Raw genomic sequence first — 24,412 nt, 5'->3', positions numbered from 1 at the left:
CATTCTTGTCCTAATGAAAATCTGCTCTGCTTTAGAAGCCCTGCTTGATTTTCCAGTTGCACGATCCCAATGACACAAGGCCTAGTAGAACCGTGATAGTTTCTTCATCTGTTCCCCCCTTACCCCCCACCTGCCCTCTTCTGTCTTGTCACGCCTTGAAACACCATTTGCTGTATAGGTACATTATACCCAATAAAATAATTAATAAAAATAAGCAATTAAGATGGTTTAGCTGCACACATATTTTAGTTTCTCATCCCTGCTGAATATTGGTTGTAGGACCTTGAATGTTCTCTTCCGTTGTGTCATTGCCGGGTTGAAAAGCGACCAAGTGTACTTGTTCTGTTGATCTGCTCTTTCAGTGTTGCAGCAGGTTTTTGCCTGGTAGTTTCAGCGCACTAGTAAATTTCCCAGTTGCTTAGTCTGGTTGAGAGACCCTCATGCGAGCAGGCTCTATGGTACGTGGAAAGCATTCTAAATCCTCTTTCTGGGACATAAGTCAAATTGACTCATAGTATTGTGCTATGTAGCACCAGGTAGAAAGTGGCACAATTGGGCCACCGACTTCCCGACGCAGACGTGGGTAATGCACTAGGGCAGTTTATCTCGCTGGAGCTAACCTTCAACTCTCATGTTATTTGTATGATTACAGGTTATTCCATTAAATCGAGACCAATGACGTGGAGTGCTGTGGCTCAAGCAAGGAAGCTGCCAGTGGCTGAAGCAAACGTTGAAACACTGAAGGTAGACCAACAGGTACTTCATTATGAAAGTTATATAACTAGAAAAGCAGACAGGCATCCAATATTCTAGGGTGCTTTTTTAATCATATGTCACTCTTGTGTTTAAGCCTGCTCGCTGTAGGGTAGTGGCAGTAGTCGTATGTACCCCCCTGAACAAATGTAGGAATTTGAATAGGAGGATCATGCTTTTACCACCAGTCCTGTCAGCAGGTGCACAAAAGGTCCTCTTGGTTATGCTTCCTGAAGTAGCTGATGATATCCTGTGTGTCAGGGTATTTTTATTTTGCAATGACTTTTTAATTTCAAGAGCACGTGAAACATGGGTGCGAGCTGCAGGGATGGCAATAGAGATGTAATGAGCAGGTGCTAAAGCAGCTCCTGGGTATTTGGCATCACAGAGTCAGCAGGCGCTACCTCTGGGCAACAAGGAGGTAGTACCTCGCATGCCACTAATCTCACTTCCTCATAAAATGTAAGCCCTAATTTATATACAACCCTTTATTGTATAAATGTCCTCTAAATGTACCCCAGTGCTCCATTATATGCATTCCCAAATATAGAGATTTAATGTCAAATGGGTGTGTGTTTATAACGCCAGATGACCTAGAGTCAAAAGTAGCTTCTGGTGTCAAGCCAACCAGGCTAGATTATAGCCCGGCGCCAAATAGCTCCCAGCAATTTTGAACCCTGAAGCTACTCATAAAAATATTACCAGGTCATGACTCTGCAACATCAGCCTCTCCTATTGGTGTGGCCACTATCTTGTAACTCCAAAAAGAGGTGGATTGCCATCTTTCCTCCTAAAAGAAATTCCTGAAACACAGCTATGGGTACAGTACTGCCAGTATAGTAGAGAGCCAGCCTGCAGTGAGCTTCTTTGCCATGGTCCTCCCATCAACTGCTTTTGGCAGAACTAGACTTTAATGTGCCCCAGGTCCTTAGTCCCAAAATGAAGCAGATGCAGGAGACCTAAATCCAAAGTCTTTCTAGTGATGGACAATGCTAAAGTTAATAAGCAACAGGAGATGTGCATCACAGTTATGTGAAGAGGTACACTTGTTCCTTCGTCTGAGTCTTCACAACACTTGACTTCTAGGCGACACCATTCACCACAGAAGCACATTTCCCTAAATAATGCATGAGGCATTTTAGAAAAACTGCATGCAATATTTGACTTTCATCCATTTCCATATTTGTTTTGAGGACGGAAATGCATTGTGCAAGTGTCGTTTGTAGCATGTGCGGTTCCTATGACGACTGCATGCGCTGAATACCATCTGCAACACTGTATTCGAAATAGAGCCTGCTTTTACCATTATTGTCCAACGCCTAATGATGACCTTAGTATGAGCTCTATCTTTTCTTTTGCATTGCAAATGTCATGGCTACCTTCAACAATGGTTGTCGTTACAAAATGTTTCTGGGCATAGCTCTTGAGAACAAATGTCCAGAATGTCTGTGCTACACAGAATTGTTTCAGTACTGTAATTTGAAAACTCTTTTTTTTGTCTTAACACGTAGTTCGCTATTAAAACCAAGCCAACCCTTTTGATTTTGTCAGCAGTTGTTTATTAAATGAGGTGTCTTTCTTCGGCTGGGGCCTCCCTCTGGAACAGCCTCCCTCTGGAACAGCCTCCCTGCCTCTCTGAAAATTGAGGAGAACCATCTGTGGTTCCGGAAGAACCTCAAGACCTTCCTCTTTGCTTCTGCTTTCTCTCCACCTCTCCCCTCCTGAACTCCTGCCTGAAACTGAAACTGCACTGGTCACCTGGCTACCCTCTGCTCTTGGGTCCAGGTCCCTTGCCTGCCAGTTGCACACCTGCAATGCCCCCCTGGCAACCCTTCCACCCTGGGGCTGTTTCTGTGTCCCTGCAGCCCCCTACCAGCACTTGACACCTGATGTCTGCACTTACCCTTGCACCTGCCACCAGCTGAACGCGCTTCTTATTTATTGTTTTTATTTATTTTATTTACTGCCTATCCTGTGTACTTCACTTCCTCTCCCCTTTCCCCTCGCACTTTCCCCTCCGCCTCCCCTGCACTTGCGCGATCTCAATGTCACCTGACGTAGTAGGATCGTTGTCGTCTTCCCTCTGTTCCCCTCCCTTGCCTCGTCGCGCCTCAAAACACTTGTGTATAGGCGCGTTATAACTGCCATATCATATCATAAAGAGATAACATGCGGCCCGTGGAAGCAGCAGCGCTCTGTCAGACTCCGCCTGTGCTGCTGCTGCTGCTGCCAAGCACGGTAACACGTCTGTAATCTCATTTTGCCGCGCGGCAGATGGTTTGTTTCAGCGAGAGCTAATGCTGTAAGAACACGATAATCTTTCAGGATTCCCACAGTGTGGAAACTACGCAGAGTGTCTCTAAATAATCTCGTGACCCGTTTTAAGCATCATTTTAACAGAAGTTCTTAAATGCCACCCAGGTTTCTTCACACACATTTGGGGAAACAAAGATGTTCTGTTCGGAATGGGGCACAGGTACTCAGGTATTCAGCCAGTGAGATGTGCTCTCCAGACATAATGCCACCGATCACAGAGAGAGAACATACAAGCCTGCAGAAAAACTATCTGTGACTCCCATCCCTTCCTCCCCAGTCTCATGTCCAAAACCAGGGCAAGTGGATTTATAATAGAGAGCGCCATCGCTGTGGCAAAGGCAAGCAGGCTTCCTTCTCTTCCAGCTAGAAGAGCTCTGCGCCCCCGGGACATTCCCCCCACCCAAGTCCCCACTAGGTGGTCCAGTCCCACGGCTTGAAGACCGCTGTTCGGAACTAATCAGCCAAATGTGCTGCTCTCTCTAATGGTGAGCATAGGGGCATTGGCAGTGATGGTCACCCTTTGCCACTATTGGCCCCTTGTCAGTGTGTGGGAACTGACTGGAGGGTAGTATGTGAGGACTGGCACTAAAGGTTGCTTTTAGGTACTTGCCCATTTCTGACCTCAGAAGGAAGGAATATGGCCAACAAAGAAAATGGCACAAAGAACCGTGCTGCAGCCATGAGTAGCAGCCATTTTGAGAATATGGTTCTCAGAAAGGCATTGTGACAAAATATTAAGATGCATGGCTGTGCACCAGAAAAAAAGGTGAAGGTCGATTCACTGCCAGCAACCTGTGCGCTACACATCACAAAGAAACTAGAAACAGAAAAGTGGACACTAAGAGTCTCTGCATCACTCCACTGAAGGGGGCTTGTGTTCTACTATCAAAATAAAGTGTACACACTAAGGGAGACACGCTCAATGCACTGGTAGCCACGGGGACTGCCCAGAGCACTTCAAATGAGAAGCTGGTGAGTGATGCAAAAAGGCCTCACCCCAAAAATCTGTAAGCATCCAGACAAAAAGCATATCTGCTGGGGTACACCATTGGAAAGAAGTAGCAAAAAGCCCACTTTCTACCATTTCTTGGGTCTGAAGAAATGTTTGCAAGAGTGCTTGAGTCGTGGCCATCTGCTCCGCAGTTTCTGGTGAGAGACGCAAGTACCGTATGCAGCAGCATGCCTAGGTGTTTTCTTTTGGGATACCTGATCTAAGAGCCATAGAGGCTATCATTTGACACTCTGCATTGTGCATTAGATCCCCTGTGCAGGCACATGCTGGCCTGCTATCAAGAGCTACAAGACAGGACTCCTGGTCTTGTGGCTTCATCCCCATAGGACCTACCCTTAGGAACTCTCTGAGCTGTAGCCATGCTGTGTTGGCGTGTTCAACAAGGTTCTGAAAGGTAGCAATGGTGTTGGGGTATATAAGGTACTTGGCCAGTAACAGGTGATAGATGTCTATTGTGAAGTAAATACCCATTGCTAGCACATTTACGCCAATTGTCGTTAGAATTTAGACTTGTACGAAGACATTGGGAAAACACCACCAGCCACCTGAAAACATTTCAAGAGATTGGATCTGTATTAATAAAGACAATGTTAAAAAATATATTTTAAAAGAGGATTAAAGTGGGTAGGGAACGTTACTTACAAGTAGTTGGTTAAGTAAACTAAAACAGCCCAAGGGATGACTTTTCCTGTCAAAACTACCCTTCGCCAACACTTGCCTTGCGTACTTTGAAACACATTGTGTATAGGCGCTATATAAATAAACGATCATATCATATCATACTTTGATGTGTGTTTTGTTACAGACACGTAAATCTGGCCAGGGGCATGTGGTTTGAAAAGTCTTCAAGGATTTGCCTCAAGAGTACATTGAGTCACTTGTTAGAGTCCTGTACGCTTTCCCGGGATCTTGCTTTATTTTCTCTCAGTAGTAAGCTTCCCCCTACCTGCCCTTTGGGACTTCTCTGCTTTCCAGTGGTTGTATGGAGAGGGACTTTTAACACTCCCCCAGTCATTCAGTCACTCTGCTAGATGAAGGACGAATGTGTCGTGGAGGATACCCCTTTTCTGCTGCATGCTGGGATCTTCAACGTTTCTTCGTCCTCCCTCTGAATCAGCCGTGGTGATAGTCTTGGGTCTTTCTGGGCCGCCTCCCCATACCATGTTGTGGTTCCCCTGATTGTATGTGGCACGCGGGCAGTGCCATGCACTGGCAGGGAAGTCTTGATGGTGCTGGACCCAACTGCAGGATAGTCGGTCAGGACATTGACTAAAATATGGCAGGCAGGAGATGGGCAGGGGGCAATCGGAAGGCCAGCAGGAGGTAAGAAGAAGGTAAGGAGGAACTGGCAGCAGCAAACTTGAGTGACCACCGAAGCACTAAGATGCACTGTCTAAATGAGAGGCCGTGATTATATAGCCCTTCCAATAGCCGCGTCGTCACATTTCCATGGATGTGCCACCATGGTGACCAAAGACCCCCCTCCCACAAATAGGCATGAAAACTGGGACGAAGCGCTACCTCCCCATTGCATCTGCAGAAACATGGCTGGTGCCGCAACACACGCTGCCCTAACTCCTACTCAAAACCTGTCTTCCTTCCATCCTCACAGAGTCGATGCTCCCACTTACCTAGGGCCTGTCACTGCACTGGAAAACTAGCCCTCAAGCTAACTCCAGTCTTGCCTCCTCAGCGTTCCTCTACATGCTCGTTCCTCCCTCCACTCCTCTCGGGCAACAATGGCTTCTGTTGTCTTTCTTTCTGTCTCCCACTGTCCTACACCTCCCAGGGATGTGCTAGCATTCTCATTCTTAATTTTCTTTGTCCATTCCCCTAATTTAACTAGCGTTCCTTTCTCCTTGCCACAGCTCCCCTTCCTCTCTTCGGTCAGATCTCTCTTGCTCTCATTCTCTCCCTCGCTCTTGCGCTTTGTCTCGTGCTCTCTCGTCCTTTCTCTCGTGCTCTTTCGTGCTCGTGCATGTAGTGTGACATTGCCCAAATGCGTTTAATTCGAACATTGATTCTCTCATGCCTTCGTGCTTGTTCTCATGCTCTCTCTGTCTCTCTTGCACGCTCTGTCCCAAGATTCCCTGGAAACATGTTCAAAGTGCCACCCTATTGCACATTTTCAGCCAGCTCAACACTTTTCTTATGAGAACATTGGAAAAAATGCCCAGGGTGCTGGGGTTTACCGGGAAATCTCCAGAGTTCCGTAAAGGTCAGCCCACCTCTGCATACATGGGCCTAACATGTATACTGTTAAATGTCCCTCTTAAAGAGGCCACAGGATTAATGCGATGGGACCCTGCCGACTAATACTTGTGCTGTGAGGTAGTCCATGGGCTCTTACCCCATACAATCATCACTCCCCACATCACTGAGCCCTATTGCGAATGAGGCAGCTGTCGTTGTTTTCATACAGGTAGTCGGTTGACTGTGAAGTGAACGGTTTCCGTGATCTACACACTTTTGCGCTGCCGCTCTGCGCGTGTGTGTTGCGCGCACATGTTTGGGTGCGCACACTGCATTTCTTTAGTGTCTGGGTCTTTTTGCGCACTCATTCGTTTTTTTGTTGGGATTGGTAATGTGTGAGTTGTTTGTCTTTTTCATGAATTGCAAAATGTTGATACCCCTCTTTCCTAGGGTTCTCAAATACAGGTAGACCCGTTACCAATAGCGAAACAATTGATACTGCACATTTGCAAAAGATATGGACTATTTTAGTTGAGCAACCGAAAACAATCATTATTCTCAATCATTCAGTCTTGCTTTGCATGGGGCATGTTTTCATCTGCAGTCGTTAACACCTCACACAAGATCGGAAAATGAGAACATGTGATAATTCATTGTTATATTTGTTTTGGTTATTGACTAACCTTTACAAAAGAAGAAAATACACAAGTTAAAATATCAAATTAGAATTTCAAGGTGAATTCACATATTCACATAGCACAATAAGAAGTATCATATCGAAAATGTCCATAAATCACATACATTAAAACAATTGCCATATACATAATATTTAGTTAAAGAAATAATAATAAAAAATAACATATTCAACCTCTAACCTCAATAAACATGAAATAGAAAAAATATGAAATAGAACACAATTGATAGAGACAAAACGGATACAGAGATCTAGTTACTAAGGTAACTTGCGTATCTCAGCGAGGAAGCAGAGTAATGCTGCTGTGTAGCATATTCCCCCATGAAATGTCTACATAAAAACTTTCTAAATTCAAAACAAATTTTTTTTAAATGATCAATCCATTCATAATTCAATATGAATTCAATAATTCATAGTTTGGTTACAGAAACAACGTTAATGTTGCATGGTATGTCTATCTGAGTGGACCTCGAGCAGGAAATATAGGGGGCAGTGTTGGGCAGTGAACATCTGCAACCCTTACCCAAGTGGTCCTTCTGCTACACATATACAGAAAGCTTGATGCATCTCTGGACCGATTGGGTGCTGGCTGCATGGGAACAATGAGGTCATGATCTTGCCAAATCCCTGTTTGACGTTCCACTGCCAGAAGAGCTCCAAAGTGCACGCCCCACATCGAGGTAGATGTCCAGGTGGTATAAGGTAAGCAATGATGGGGGCCTGTGAGTGTGGTGGCGTGACATTGCCCAAAGGAGTTTAATTCGAACATTGATTTTGGGTGTGACCGGAGCGGATCGAACATTCTTTTGTATTCAAGATGTCAAAGGTCATGGGGCACTGCCCTTCTAGCTGGAGACAGTATCCTGGAAAGCCTCCTGATAAATGAAAGCACTTTGAAGGATTTGGCAACAATTAAGGGAGATTAATTGAGGCTGTAAAAGGAGAGGGCTTTATTAAAAATGAAGGCTCTAGGCGCTTTCAGTTGGTTTCTATTTGCAACAGATATCAATGAAAATGTTATAATTAGTAATGTATACCTAAAGACCTAAATTCTACCTGAGATCCTAAGGTGTTCATGAGATTGAAAAAAGCAGTAATGTTGCATATCGGTTACTAGCCAAAATCTGTAACTTTGGGGGATTATGATAAGCATCTGATTATTGAACTATACATTGTTATCTGTTTTGATAGGGAAGTTCAAATTATATTTTAGGTGAGTCATAATCACTTAATTAGAGCAATTGCTCGATATGGCAGTGGAGATGGCACAGATTATTCAGTATGTGAAGGCTCAAGCGTGCATAACTCGGGAATAGGTGATCGGCACTGGGCAAAGCCTCCTTGTAGAATAAAGGAGTGGGACTCTGGAGAAACGTGCTTGGCTACTTTAGCAACAAAACATCAGGAATTTGAGCTAAAATGTGTGGCAAGCTGCAGGAATGTCGAAGACTGCTTTTCCTACGTAATCTTTCCAGCCAAAAAATTGACCTGAAGGAGAATTGAAAAAATTAAACCATGAAATGGGTCTTAATCACTAGTAGTGTTCAGTATTCCAAGTATAGTTCTTTCTCATTAGTCCTTGTGTTCCACCCTCTTTGATCGTCTGCTAGAGGCCTTTGAGCAAATTCTGTACTGCTGCCTGTACGATAAGTGGGTCTAGTGTTGCTGGTATTTTTATGCTTTGCAAAAGTGGTAGAGATTCTATTATAAACAAATTTGTATTATGAAGGGGGGGATATTTTTCTTTGTTTCGACTGGCATTTAGGCTACCTGTCTCCTGTTGGAGTTCTCCCGTCATGTAATTAAGGACTGGAACAAGGGCACAAGGGGAAGATATTATTTGGGATTTGTGGAAATTGCATAACTGCTTCACCTTTGAATATTGTTATTGGAGGTCCTCATTTGTTTGGTCCGGTCTATTATTAAATTGAGTTATTTCAAAAACTAGCTGTACCCGGCGTAACATATGCTGTTCTAGAATATTTTAAAGGTTATTTACTGAATAGCGCACTTTTATTTATTCACTCATATATTTAATTGTAAATACAATTAACAATCTCGTTATTCTCAGGTAGAACACTTAATGAGCCGAATGATCGAGCTCTTGAGAGAGCAACATACAAGTTGCCTGTAACTACCTGTAAAACAGTGACCAAAAAGAGAACACGATATTTGAGGGGCATTTAGAGCAGACGCTCTTATTAACAGCAATGGAATGGTGGGAAAGATTTTTAATTGGTGAGAAGGTAAGCTTGATTTTAACAGTAATGAAATTTGTAGAACATATTATAAAAGTGGTGGATTAACTTAAATATATGGATATGAAATGTGATATATTGGATACAGGGTTTGCTATTTTTGTATTGTGGAGACGAGAATGTGGATATATGATAATGTATGCATATAAAAGGTTTCAATTTGTTAACAATAAACCTAATTTAAAAAAATTAAAATAAAATAGTTGCCTGTAACTGAATACAGGTTTCGGAAGGTATAGGCAGATTCTGTCAAACGTCTGCCCCTGTGACTTATTAAGGGTCATTGAAAAGGCTAAACATATAGGAACTTTTTTTTTCTTTTGAATTTGAAAGGCCTATTTGTATCAGATGGAATGTGAGGTATGCACGGTGCAAGAACAGTATCTAAGTTTAATCCATCGGTTACACAGGCCTCTATGATGTGCCTTTGAAGACACGTAATTGTCAACCTTGTTCCATTGCAGAGTCCACGTGATGGCATAAGATTGCGTAGTAGCATAATTACAGCGTATAATTACAGCACCTACTTTCAGTATGAGCTCATGAGGAGGCATTCGTCCTACAGCATTTTCCTCCTTATAGACTAAAACGGTGAGCCGGCAATTAACTGTTCATTGACACTGGAACCGTCATGCCCTATGTGAAGTGAAGTGGGGTTGGAAGGAAGTAATTTGAAATTATTTTGAATGTTTGCGATAGTGGAATGTGAAGATGACAACGGAGAACCGTGCTCATTCTGTTTGTTAAAATGATAGCTGTTGTTGAAGTGGAATGGCACACAGAGGTGTTTGCCATTTGGACAACAGAGGGCAACCTAACACTGAGTACAGAAACATACGTAGGTGTTTTATATATATATAGATATGGATGGGTGGTGTGGTTGTTTTTTATAGAAAGATTAAGCTGTTTGGTGACTGTTCCGAAGACTTTATTTGTTTGGTTTTATGCACCTGTTGCAACCTATCTGAATTTGGAAACGTTACAATAGTCCACACTTACTATGCCATTGCTCTTGATAGTTGGATGTAGGAGTTGTAGGAGCATTGCCAAGCTTCAGAGCATAGAAAGTTGTTAATATGTACCACTGTTTTTAAGGGAGATTTGAGATTAGTTGATATTTGTTAGACCGTCTCTTAGAATATAGGATTTAAAGGAAGGGGTGATGTCATGCTTCATAGGACAGGTGAAACTGATGCTTGATGAAGTTCCTTGTCTCACTGTTAGAGAGAAGGGCTGGGATGTCATCATGCCAGGTTCTGCCGCTTGCTAACAAATGCTGGGTCCGGGGATGGCGCAGAGGGGATCCCCTGCCTTGCCCCATTCATATGACAGGGTGCTGCCGCTTGCTAACAAATGCTGGGCCCGGGGATGGCACAGAGAGGATCCCCTGCCTATGCTGGGCCCGGGGAAGGCGCAGAGAGGATCCCCTGCCTTGCCCCATTCTTATGACAGGGATTTGTCACTTGAAGCCGACTTGTGGTCTTGTCCCTTTCAGGTACCCTGATGATATGGAAATGTCAGCTGCAAACAATATCGTTTTTGTGCTTAGTGAACTCAAAGTCATGCCTTGCCCTGAACTTATAAACTCTCCTCAAAACCCTGGAAAATTGTGAAGAACACGTGGCATGAGATTGCTTGGAGCTCAGGAATAAAAAAAGGACAGAAGCAGTGGAAGAAATGTCAAACTTGGGTTCCTGAGTCACCACACTTGAAGATCCTTCTATCTGCTGAGTTTAGTCTGCAAATGGGTTAGGCAAGGTTACACTCTGGAGGCTAGCTTCTCCAGCATGGGGTCTGGCATGGATTCACATGCTCATGAATATTCCCCGTCGTCAGGCTGGGAATCCTCGGTAAAGAAAAAATCAGTATCAGTTTCCTTTCTGATCTGTCTTTCGTAGTAGTAACCAATCACTGATCTCTGCGTCATACTGACCATAGCCAATGACTGCCCTCTACCTAATCCCCGCCTCTGGCAGCCATCTTCAGATTTTTACCGCACGTTCAAGTGTTGGGATCCTCGTGCTATTGCTCTCGAGCGTTAGTGCTATTTTTCACATTTTTTCTCAGAAAAATTTCTCTTTTTTCGGTCAAAAGAGCCTCAAGCTCCACCGTTTCTTCATCCGATCAACGGGGACCCGTGTCGGATTCGTCTACGCCCCTCAAGGGTGAAGATTACGTCAAGCCGCGCTTTTGGAGGACTCCAGAAGTTTCTCAGGCCCATCTCGAACATGGCCCAGGAGAAGGGAAGCTCGACGCCTGGAAAGCTGTTCAGGGTCTGCCCTGGATGCCAGCTTCAGAATGTCTTTAAGGAGGACAAACACTCCCTTTGCCTTTACTGCCTACATGAGGACAAGACGCACGTGGAGAAGGACTGTGCGTTTTGCAGCAATATGTCGGAGCGGACCATGAAGGACCGCCATCAACGTCTCGCCAACTGGCTGGAAGGAAAGAGCCCGTCAGGCGAGAAGAAGAAGAAGAAGTCCGAGCGGTCTTCTAAGACCTTTGAGGGCGCCCCGGCGACGGGGGTCCAACAGAAGGCCAAGCACCGCGAGTCCGATGGCACCGGGAGCGCCGAACGGTCGGGCTCTACGGGCGCCAGGCAGGGCGCATCCTCCCCGGCGTCATCAACCACGAGCCAACGCTCTGGCTCGGGTAAGAGGAAGGCCGAGCACCCAGCCAAACTTCTGGAGAGACCCCGGTCGTGCCCTAAGGCCCCATCGGAGGGGAAGCGAGGTGGTGACCCTCCCCCCAAGGAGAAGGCGGTGAGCGCACCTAAGGTGGTGAAAGCCTTGATCCATCCGGCCAAGGCCTCTATCGAGACAGTAGCGGCGGCCCTGGCTCAGCCTGTGGAGGCTACACCAGTGGTGGCGACCCCGGGGCCCAGAATCTCCCTGCCATCACGGAGGGAGTCCTCTTTCATGCCCATCGAACCCTGTGAAAACCTCCGACGGAGAAGAAAAAGGGGGGGCAGGAGGTCGTTGTGGACTCGGCCTCAACCTCTGAGGAGGAGCTGATCGAAGTCTTAGGCCACGGCTCTGGCGTGGAAGAAGGCCATCCTGTCGGGAGGGACCCTGACGTGGAAGACGACGAGGGCGTCGAGGATGCCGACGGTGCTCCTGATCACCCGTCGGTTCTCCCTCAACCAGTGCCGCAAGACAACTCGGCGGCCATTTTGTTGGCTATACAGTCCTTATGCTCGGAGATAAGGACGAGACTGACGTTACCACCAACGGAGGAACCGCTCCCGACGGGGGACCCGGAGCCAGGCCCTTCTGGGAGCCCTCCCCCTAAGAGAAGAAGGATTCATCCTCCACCTCCTTTTCAGCCATCGCGCCCTGTTCAGCCCTCCTCCCCGTCCACGACACGTGGGGATGATACAGAGACTGACACGGCCGCGACGGGTACAGACGACGAGGTTTACGACGAGGATCTCCCGTCGTCACCTCCCACCCGGGCTTCCCCGCCCGACGAGATTGGATCGTTTCACTCCATGATCGCCAGGGCATCCGAGCTTTTCCAGCTCTGCCCGGAAGAGAAGAAGAAGGAAGGTTTCCTTTATCAACGGCGCGAGACCAAGAGGAAGACGGTCCTCGCTGTACCTCTACTAGACGATATTTGGGATGAGGGCCTCGCCCTCCTCAAGAACCCATCCACGACGCCGGCTAGAAGGGATCGGTACGAGAAGAAGTACTGGGTCCCGGACGCGGCCCCCTTGTGCCTTCAGGCACAGCCGACCCCGGACTCGGTCGTCTCCGCGGCGGCCAGGAAGAAAGCGGGGGGGGCGCGGCCTCTACGTCAACCTCCCCGCCGGACGGCGAGGGAAAGAAATTAGTCACGATGGGACGCAGAGTCATCTCGTCAGCAGCGACGACGATTAAGGCGGCCAACACCTTGGCTATCGTAGCCCGCTACGACAGGGAGTTGTGGTACAAACTGGCCCCCCTGCTGGACTTCCTACCAGACGACAAGAGGGCGGAAGCCCTAGAGATCTTGCAGGAAGGAGAGGTGGCATCGGACCACGCCATTACGATTGCGACAGACATCGCTGACACTGGATTTCGCCAGTTGGGCAACGGCGTGTGCCTTAGGCGGCGTGGATGGCTCAAGGCTACTGACTTCCGTCAGGACGTGCAAACCAGAGTCTTGGACATGCAGTTCGACGGAAACAACCTGTTCGGTGAAAACTGTGGACGATTCCCTTCAAGCCATCAAGGCAGACACGGAGACGGCCCGGGCTCTTGGGGTTCTCCAGCAACCGCGGCCGCCCTTTTGGAGCGGCAGAGGCAAACAGGGTGCCTCCAAAGGTTCCAGCGGCGGATTTTCCACCTACCGTCAAGCGGCCCGTTCGTCGTCACATGAAGCTTACAGGGGACGAGGCAAGTCAGGCGGACCCTGCCGTCGTCGCCAAGGAGGACAAGGCGGCAAAGCCTCGTCGAAGCAGGACTGAACCGGCTGTGGGGTCGGGCCCCCACCGAAGCACCCCGGTGGGAGGCCGGCTGGCGAGCTTCGTCAGCGTGTGGGAGTCCATCTCCACCGACCGTTGGGTGCTGGACGCCCTAGCTCAGGGTCACGCGCTCGAGTTTCTAAAGAGGTGCACGCGCGTCCCCCCCTGTGGCCAGGAAAGAACATCACGTCCCTCAACTTCTCTTGGAGGTAAAGGCGATGCTCAAGAAGGGCACCATCGAGCTCGTCCCAAAGAGGCTTCGGGGCTCCGGAGTTTACTCAAGATACTTCCTCGTGAAGAAGAAGACGGGAGGATGGCGTCCCATCCTGGACCTACGACGACTGAACAAATTCATCAAGGCACAGAAGTTCCGGATGGTCACCCTCCAACACGTCCTGGGTCAACTGGAGGAGGGCGATTTCCTGTCGCCGTTGGATTTGGAGGATGCCTACTTCCATATTCCCATCCTAAAGGGACACCGAAAGTTTCTCAGGTTCGTGGTCCAAGGGCGTCACTACCAGTTCAGAGCCCTTCCCTTCGGATTGAGGTCGGCACCCAGGGTGTTCACCAAGTGCCTCGCACCGGTGGCGGCGCAGCTGCGCCGAGAGGGGATCCACGTCTACCCCTACCTGGACGACTGGCTCATCCGAGCAAAGACGAAGGAGCTCGCCGTGGAGCACACGGCAAGGACCGTCCAACTACTCACGGACCTGGGATTCTCCATAAACTACGCCAAGTCCCACCTGGTGCCCGCGCAAGACGCTCTGTTTCTGGGAGCGAAGCTAGACACAGTGTCGCTTCTGGCCTCTCCGTCGGAGGAAAGGACGAGGGCCATCTTGGGCAAGGTGCAGCGGATGCTGGTTGCGGACGCGACCAGGGTGAGGTCCATCAAGTCCCTCCTCGGAATGATGTCTTCTTGCATTTATCTCATCCGCCTGTGCAGGCTCCGGGTGCGCCCGTTGCAGGAGTTCCTGGACGCGCGCTGGATCCAGACGACGGGCAGCTTCGAGGAGAGGATCACACTTGATGAGAGTTTCCGACGAGCGATCCGGTGGTGGGGCACCCGCGCGCATCTGACGGCGGGCATGGACTTCCAGACCCCCGGCCACCAGGAGACAGTGACCACGGATGCCTCCCTGGAAGGGTGGGGAGCGCACACCGAAAATCTGCACGCGAGAGGCCTTTGGCTTCCGACGGAGAAGTCCCTCCATATCAACGTCCTGGAGCTCCGTGCAGTGTTTTGGGCCCTCAGGTCCTTTCTTCCGTCCCTCAAGGGCAAGGTGGTGAGGATCTTCACCGACAACACCACCACCATGTTCTACATCAGGAAGCAGGGCGGTACCAGATCCCCAGCCCTGTCCAAGGAGGCGCAGGATCTGTGGCATTGGGCCGTCGCCCAAGGGATGTTTCTGGTGCTGTTTCATCTGGCAGGGATAAAAAACACCATCGCCGACTCGCTCAGCAGAGAGCTGCGCTCGTGCCACGAGTGGGAACTACGACAGGATCTAGTGGACCGCCTCTTCCGACGGTGGGGCACACCCCAGATGGATCTGTTCGCGACGGCGACGAACTCCAAGTGCCGGAGGTTCGCCAGCAGGTTTCCCCAGCCGAGGAGCATGGGCGATGCTTTCTCGTTCCCCTGGGAGGGCCTGTTTCTATACGCGTTCCCTCTGTTGCCATTGCTGATCCGGCTCATCAACCAGCTCAAGAGGTCACGGTGCAGGATGATCCTCGTCGCACCTGCGTGGCCGAGGCAGATATGGTTCCCGGACCTTCTGGACTTGTCAGCGTCCCCGTCAATCAAGCTGCCAGTGGACGCGGATCTTCTCTCCAGGGAAGGAGGCGCCATCCTCCATCACGACCCGAAGTTGCTGAACTTGCAGGCCTGGCTCCTGCAGCATTAGAGTTTGGAGGATACGTCATACCGGCCGACTGCAGAGAGGTTCTTGCAAAGGCCAGGGCGTCCTCAACTCTTAAATGCTATGGACACAAATGGAAGAGGTTCTCTGTCTGGTGCCACGCACAGAAGATTAACCCTCTACGGATTACGGCTCCCCAGGTACTGCCGTACCTTCTGACGCTGGCCAAGGCTGGACTGGCGCACGCGTCCATCAAGATTCATCTTGCTGCGATCTCCCGATACACCAGAACCACGGGGCGAACGTCTTTGTGGTCTCATCGTCTGGTGAAAGAATTCATGAAGGGACTATTCAGATCGTTCCCGCCGGTGAAGGCTCCTGCCCCGGCGTGGGAGCTCAACGTGGTGCTGACCAAGCTCATGGGACCTCCGTTCGAGCCTCTGCACTCAGCTCCGTTGAAGTTCTTGTCGTGGAAAACAGCGTTTCTTGTGGCCATCACCTCCGCACGAAGAGTGGAAGAGATCCAGGCCCTTTCCTGCAAACCCCCGTACTTGACTTTTCACGACACGAGGGTAGTGCTCAGGACGCACCCCTCCTTCATGCCCAAGGTGCCGTCGGACTTCCACCTCAACGAACCCTTGGTGTAGCCTGTTTTCTTCCCGTCGCCTTCGTCGCCGGCCGAAAGGATTTAGCACTCGCTGGATGTGGCTAGAGCGCTGAAGTTTTACGTGGACCGCACTAAGTGTTTTCGGAAGACGTCACAACTTTTTGTGAACTTTGGACCTGTCAATCAGGGGAAGGCTCTCTCAAAGGCCTCCATTTCCAGATGGCCCTCCGGCTGTATCATGTACTGTCATCGGTTGGCAAACTGACCGCTACCTGGCCGTCCGAGAGCCCATTCCACCAGAGCGATCGCAGCTACCACGGCGTTCCTATCTGGTGTGCCCTTGCTGGACATCTGCAGGGCTGCTACGTGGAGGTCGACACACACCTTCACGAAATTCTACTGCGTCGATCGGGATTCCAGGGAGGAGTCCAGGGTCGGCCAAGCAGTTCTGCGCAATCTGTTCGCCTAAGGTGAGCCTGGTGAGGAGGTAAGAATTGCTTAATGTTGAGTTTGATGTAATGCTTAATGTTGAGCCTTTGCCACCTCCCGTGGTTGTGCATGTGTGTACTGCTATGTATTCTTTATTCATGAGCATGTGAATCCATGCCAGACCCCATGCTGGAGAAGGAACAAGTTACTTACCTGTAACTGTTGTTCTCCAGCATGGGTCTGGCATGGATTCACATGCGAACCCTCCCGCCTACCCCTCTGCGGCTCTTCACTTGGTCATACTGCCACTTCACGTGCTACCAAATCTGAAGATGGCTGCCAGAGGCGGGGCTTAGGTAGAGGGCAGTCATTGGCTGTGGTTAGTATGACGCAGAGATCAGTGATTGGTTACTACTACGAAAGACAGATCAGAAACGAAACTGATACTAATTTTTTCTTTACTGAGGATTCCCAGCCTGACGACGGCGAATATTCATGAGCATGTGAATCCATGCCAGACCCATGCTGGAGAACAACAGTTACAGGTAAGTAACTTGTTCCTTCTCTGGCTTCCTTCACTCCAAATCTGCAAATCCTAAATGGAGGAAAGACGATAAAAATGCTTGATCTACTGGCCCGTCAAATGAGGAAAAGAGCGGCTAAGATCATGATAGGCAAACCATGGAACAGCAGAAAGTAACAGATCATGTTTCCACATTCAAAAACCCACACACCTGAGCTTCCTTAAGCAGGCAAGGTACATGAGGGTATGGGTGTTTGGAGATGGCGCTGGTGCCGGTGTTGAGTAAGAGTGAGTTGGATGCAGAAGGCGGGAGTGGAGCTGAAGAGGAGAGAATGAGGTTGGAGAGTGAGGGCCATTAAGGAAAATAGAACTGGAGAGGAGGAGACTGGAAAGAGAGGACCACAGGTGGAGCTTGAGAGGAGAGAAGGAAAAAGGAATTAATAGAAGTCTGAGAGAAGGTAACGAGACGAGGAGGGCCGATCATTAGGGCGGAGGTGGTAAACATCCGGAAGGCGTAGGAGAGGAAATGGGCAGTACAGCTACGGTGGATCAAACTAAGGAGAAAGAGGCCAGGAGGTGAAGGAGAGTCCCCAAATACAGTGAGAAGGTGCAGGCATGCTATAAGCCTGAGAGAAATGATGTGAGGAGGGGAGGCAGAATTAGCACAAGTGTTGAATTTCAAAGTTCGTTGTTGAAAAGGTGAGACAGGAGAATGGTATAGATCAAAGGAGACAAGAGGAGGAAGAGACTCCCTTGGATCTGGGCTTGTTCCAGCTTGTTGAAGAGGCAGAAGTGTTGGAGATAGGTCCACCAGACAGGGGGAGAAAAATACACTGTAGAACCCACCCTAGACAGGTTAGGTAGGCCCCTTGGTGGAACCCCTGGTGATTGCATGACTATACTCAGCCGACCCTCTTGCTGCTGCTGCCTAAGTGTATCTTGTAAGTGCACACAGGTCCTGACACCCTTTAAGAGGAATCTCACCGAGCACAAGTGAAACCAGGACGAAAAGTAGAAGACCACTTCTAAAGAAAACAAGAAACAAGTGCATGTACACTTTAACTCCAGAGTGTATATTGACCATTATCTCCGGGAAGGGAACCAGGACTAAGATTTTTTGTTGAACCAGCAACTTATTTTCTTGTGAAGGGCAGAGACGGTTGTTATGGTAAAGTATTTCTTTTACCTATAGACTCTGCCAGACTGTCCCAAAGACACAGGTGTCACCCCAGCAGGCTACCGATGGCTGGAATATCAGTTGTGGCTTTGGACGGTTTACTCAGAAAGAGACACCATGCTCAGGTAGCTTGGGCATGGAGCAATGGGGGAGCACATTTCCCTGGGGAAATGCTGCTTATCTGAAGAACTGGTTGAGGGCCAGAGACGACATGCCTCTAGCATTCTCTGCAGCATCAACAAAGTCCTACGGACTAGCAAAGGGGCTGTGCTGTTAGGTTTTGTAAAGGATTTGCACAACATAAATGCCCATCCTGAATAAATATCTACTTGAAGAATCCAAATGAGTGTCTTTCTAATGTTGATCCCGCACAGCTTGAAGACAGAGGCCAGGACGCATTCTCTGGTGCTTTCTGCTGGGTAGGGCTCAGTGGTAGGTTGCATGCATGGATCCTTTGCACTTCCCCGTTCACTTCTTCACGTCCCATGAGGAGGCAGGTATCGGTGCACATGAGGAGGCAGGTATCGGCGCAAGGAAGTTCAAGAGTTGGAGCAGTTACCCGAATACCTGCATAAAAACACTAATACAGCAGGAATCCTAGCAATCGGGCAGAAAAAATGATTAAACCTCAAAAACAGAGTAAAACAGTTACGTTTTAAAACCGGCTGACGGGCAACAGAAATGACTCTAACCATAAAGGAACTGGGAAAGCTTTTTTTATTTGTATGGCAAAGCTGTTGAAAGACTGTGACATCGATTCCTCAAGACCTGGATCTACCCACTTCTTGGTGATGTTATATGGATCTACCCACTTCTTGTTGATGTTATATGCCCAGAATAAAGGTTCATGGTCTTGGTATTCGAAGTCCTGAAAATGTACTGCTTCAGAAGCAAGACCGGTAATGTTTAAGTATAACCTATCAAGATGAAGCCAGCGAAAGCTATGAAAGACGGAGGTATTGCATTTCTCGTTTCTTGCCCCTTCCACACAGCGCATTGTAGCATGGGGCACTGCCATAAGAGGCAGCATGAAGGTTATTGGCAAAGCAGCCAACATTGCATTCCCTAGGTTCCTCCCGGATAGGACAAGGGCTTAGACTACAGGGTGCATGCAGGTCAGCATCCAGAGTAAGATGTTGTTATTCGTTTAACAGAAAAATGTGTTACTCTAATAACTTGGCAATGGCCTGAACCTTGAGGTTTAATACTGAGCCCTGAAAACAGGAAGAAACTCTGCAATCTCAGCTGGACTGCCCAAACTGGGGTATTTTTCCTGCCGAATGTTTGTGTTGGTGGGGTATCACTTAAGGGAGGGATGTGCCGTTCAACCCTCAATAGTCTGTCAGCGCCTCAGATTTCAGGCATCTCAAAGTTGCAACGCACATAGATCTCTCTTCATGATGATGCTTAAAAGTGCCCAAACACTCCATTAGATCCTGCAGGTCCTCTACAAGGCATGGGTTTTAGGATGGGACACTAAACAGAAACTGGGCAGTGCTTTAGCTCAGTCTCCTTCCATCCTATTCTCTCCAGGATAGGTATGATGCAACCATCATACGTGAACCACTCGCCTCACAAACCCCACAGAACTAAAAAAAGAAGTTGAAGTGATATCGTTTGATCTTGCTTCCTTTTGTGAAAGCAAAAGTATTAGATAAAATAGCAAAAGCACAAGTTAGTAGGCTGTGTTTAGGCGAGATTAGTTTCAACACTTGAGTTCTGTACACTATGACCAAAAGGACATTCAGTTTTTGCAGAGAGCTGAGACAGCTCCTTATAAACTCCTCAACATTAAATACATGTCATTGCTTTGAACTGTACACTAACAAATGAGATTGTGCACACACACACACACACACCCTGAAATATGACCGTGGTCCATTGTATTATAATGTATTATGCAAGATGAAAGTCGAGAAATGTAAATTATCGGTGCTCATCCACTGAATGCATCGATGCATAATAAACGTGACAAACACTCTTTCAAACCACGGTCTTCGCTATTCATAAAAAGTCTCTTCGTGAAACTAAAAACTTTGCTTCAGTCATCGCTTTTGGTTTACTAATGGCTTGGCTTTACAAATTGGGTAAATTAAAGTGCCAAGTAAAAATGGTTGCACAAATGCTGCTCATGCAGATTGAACGTGATGTTAAAGGGATACAGGACAGTTATTCAACTTGAAATCCCAGACTATGTGGGTGCATATTGGTTGTATTGTACAGTAAAGTAATGCTGACATGATTCTTCTCAACATTTTGAAAAAATATGCATTTGTGCTTTGAGAGGGTATTTGCTTCTATGTAAATCAGACTTGTGCAGATCAAGCAGTGATAGCCAAATACAATTGAAAACAATGGATTCTTAAAATCCCAAAGGTTGAAAATGTTCATAACGGGTCAGGCAAAGGGGTTCCCCTTAGAAAATAGTGGTGAAAAAGAATATTTCACAGCACAGTTCACACAATTAAGAATAGAAATGATGGCATATCAGATATATCTGCAGAATGTAGTACCAAAAAAGTAAAATAGGTGCAACCAGCATTTACCTCATTTGGGATAATTGATATAGAAGATTTGACTGACAGAATTTTGTTTATGGTTGTTAAAATCAAGACAAATAATTGGATGACAAGGTGCCACTTTCAGATATCTCAGGGAACAATCTCTAGGGTTGATGCGACCCGTACCTTGATCTGTTGGCTGCGTCCGGTTTACCTCACTAGAAGTCTAAGGAACAGAGCTTGTTTTTGATAAGGTTGCAGGAAGACTGCTTGGAACATGCTCTGGATGAAGCCTCACTCTGTGCACTGAAGCCACTGCTCACGCCTAAGTGGATTTAATAGTTCAATGGAATTACATAGACAGTTCATCCATTTCCAGGAAGTACCACTTGCTGATGGCTAAACGTTATGGTCTTTGTTGGTTTATGAAAATGTGCTTGTTATTTCCTAGCAGTATCTTGCGTCTAATCTTTTTAGAACTCCTCATTGTCTTTAGACAATAGAACAAGCACGGATTACAAGCAGCAACGTTTGTAAATCTGTTGTCATTCTGGCTTTACAAGAGAAAGTTTATTAATTGCGGCTGGTGGAAATCACTAAAAATGTCTTATAATAGTGCTTCTATCTGAACCTGATGTGCCTTGAACAATCACTTCATGGAGTTGATGGTATCTCTAAAGGATTGTTGTAAATTGTTAAGAGATAACTACCACAGGACCTTAGGGACTGTAGGCATATTTCAGTCTGCACAACTCATAAATATAGTAAGGAACTTGGTTCTCTAACCCTGCTTCACTGGGTAGGGAACAGTAAGAGGAATGGAGATTGTCTGAATATAAAACAAGAGGCGCCAGAATGTTACTTTGCTTCATTTATTTGTTGTGTGGTTATCTTTAAATACCAAGAAAAGGAGCACCTGTAAAATGCAGGTAGTTACCTTCTCGCCAGAGAGACAGCACCTGACATATGACACAGATTTTGCCAAAAATGGAACATTTGAATTGCATGTGACCAAAACGCAAGAAGGTCCAACTACTGGGTTTCGACCAACTTTGAAATAACAGCAAGACATGCGTAAAGCCTCTCTTATAAATAAGGCTTTATGCTTTTTTTCTGGAATGTTTTGGCATGTTTTTTTAAATATAGCCTCTCATTGTGAAAGGCTTTGCTTTAACTTATCATTTTCTCTTTTACAACATGTGAGATCATGTTAAATGTACATAGTGTATTTCTTTCCAACAGTAATCAAAACCAAGTGGATTATCCTATCAAGAATATATATCGGGGGTGGCGCTAGAGTGCCCAATCTGGCATGACGTACTCTCTGTGAGCTCTCTGTGTCAGCTCACAAAAATCCTGAAAGAATATAGCCCCGGGCGACTCACCGAGCAGTAGAGTAGCCCGTGGAGATCTGAGAACATTCTCACCTGCGGGGCATGCAGTCTGCTTTATGGGAGGCACCAGATAGACAGCAGGTGCTGTGCGGGGAGCAGGTCTGCCTCGCCAGCAGCGCAGCGACTAGACATGTATGTGTGGCCAGTGCAGAGAGGCTGGACCCTGGTGGTGGCTCCTGCTGGGGCCGCTGTGAGGAGTGGAGCTAAGGCCAGTGGGCAGCCTGCTGGAGGAGGCTGCAGTGCTGCATGTGCAGGTGGCTGGGCGATAATGAGGAAGCGGACGGCCTCAGATGGCAGCAGCCTGAGGACCCGCACCCCCCTTGGTGTGCTTGGGAGGCGAGGCACTTGCCCAAGGACAGTGAGTCTGTGGCGGAGGCAGTTTGGTGCCCGGTGGCGGCCATAGCAGTAGGTTGCAGAGGTGCGGCCATGTCGCCTGGGACTCTACCGTGGACACGTGGCCCGACTGGGCTGTACACTATTCTGAGGGACCCCTGTGGGAGTGCAGTGGCATCGAACAGTGCTGGGGCAACTCCCATGAGAGGCACATTAGCGGCTGGATTGTCCCGCTGGCGCTACTGGGGAGTTGAGTTTGGAGCCTGGGGAGGTGGACTAGCCCGCGGGGGCTGGTCTTGATGCTCTCTTTCCTCTGGAAGTGATACCAGCAGTGGGTGGTGCCTGAGAATCGACCTGGTGTTGGCTGGCCCCTTGGAGGTGTGGTAGTGAGGTGCCGGATCCTGCAGTGCTGCAGACTGTACCTGTGTGGTTCCTGGCTGCTGGGTATGGACCCCGGGGAACCCTGGAGGTGTGGGACTGGCGCACAAGAAGAGGGGACTGCTGCGGAGGCCCTGGATAGTGGGATGCCAGCCCTCACTGCGTGACTTTCCTTTGAGGTTTGTGGCCCATTTTAAGCATCCCGGAGTGGTTGTGGACTGTCAGGCCGGTCCTGCTGGATGGGGTTGGGTGATCCTCCCCCATCCTTGGTGGCACAGTGGGTCTTGAAGGCTGGGCCCCACAAAGGTGAAGAGGGATAAGCTGCAAAAGAAGCTCACCTTTGTGGGGTGGGGAGCTCTCATCCAGGGCGGCCCCTGTCCAGATGCTGGCAGAAGACCATGGCGTCGTCCTCCAGAGGGGCAGCCTTGGAGACGGAGGAGGACATCAGGGAGATACTCTTGGACCTTAAGGCAGGCATCAGCGCTCTCGACTCAAAGCTGGACTGGTTGTCCTCCATGGTAGATATGCTTCAACATCGGTTGGACAAACACGGGGATCGCCTGGACGAGGTGGAGCACAGGGTGTCTGGGCTCGAGGACAGCTCAGTGTCGATCTCTGCAAGAGTGTCAACGTTGAAGGTACATCTCAAGGGGGTGTCTGCCAAGAATGAGGACTTGGAGGGTCAGGCTTGCAGAAATAAAATCAGGCTGGTTCGGATTAGGAGCGGCAGGGGCAGACCAAGATGGAGGAGGTGTATGGTGAGACTGATCTCTCTGCCCTGTTCGTGGTTGAGAGGGCGTATTGCATCCCAGCAGCGCAGCCTGTTCCTGGGGCCCCTCTGCATCCCATTTTATTGCACCTACTGAACAACAGGTACCGGGACACTACTCTTCGGCTGGCCAGTCAGAAGGAAGAGCTTCAATATGGTGGCGACAAATTTCATGTTTTTCTGTATTTTTCAGCGGCGTTGCAGGCCTTGAGATCTTTTGTGTGGGTTAAGTGTTGGCTCTGGGACAATAAAATTCAGAACTCTGTTGTTCCCTGAGATGCTGTAGATCCAGCACAAGTGCAAAACTCAGTTCTTTATGTCCCCGGTGTTGGCCAGTGCCTTACTGGATGGACTTGCTAAAGTGCACCGGCCGTATCATCCAAAGCCCCAGAATGATGCCAGAAACCAGGGCTGCGAAGGGCAGAAAGACCCTTGAGGGAATGTTGAAAGGTGTGCAGGGTTAGAGGGCAGATTGATAGTTGGAGTGTTGGTTGTTGGTGGCAGGCACAAGTAATCCTGACAGTTAGGGCCACTGGGGTACTTCTTTTTGCCTATCGTGGGGCGGGTGGGACAATGCACGCTGGGCTAGGTCTTGGTTCACCGTGTGCGGCACTGTTTCTATTTGATTTGTTGGGTGGGTGTCTTGGGGGTGGATTAGGGTTGTCTGTCGGGGTGGTTTGGGGGGTTGGAAGGGTAGGGTTGGGGAGGGGATTGTGTGTGTTTCTGTGTATGTTTGGAGTCTGAGTCCTCACGGGGCAGTCCACTGGCCCAC

General features: G+C 48.3%; 1 protein-coding gene across 4 annotated transcripts in view; it reads left to right on the top strand.

Annotated features, from left to right (window-relative positions):
* CHST10 (carbohydrate sulfotransferase 10) overlaps nt 1-24,412 on the top strand; it is a 217,843-nt gene that overhangs the window by 112,405 nt on the left and 81,026 nt on the right. For 2 of the 4 annotated variants that reach the window (XM_069636699.1, XM_069636700.1), the window contains exon 3: nt 653-756. In XM_069636699.1, the coding sequence (XP_069492800.1) occupies nt 653-756 (104 nt within the window). Of the gene's footprint in view, nt 1-652; nt 757-9,061; nt 9,215-24,412 lie in introns of those variants that run through there. The other 2 variants (XM_069636701.1, XM_069636703.1) reach the window with 2 other exon arrangements.

This window comes from Ambystoma mexicanum, chromosome 7p (assembly GCF_040938575.1).
Source record: "Ambystoma mexicanum isolate Mex_15411 chromosome 7p, UKY_AmexF1_1, whole genome shotgun sequence".
NCBI lineage: Eukaryota > Metazoa > Chordata > Amphibia > Caudata > Ambystomatidae > Ambystoma > Ambystoma mexicanum.
Note: the sequence above shows the minus strand (reverse complement) of the source record. Positions and strands in the feature narration are given on the sequence as shown.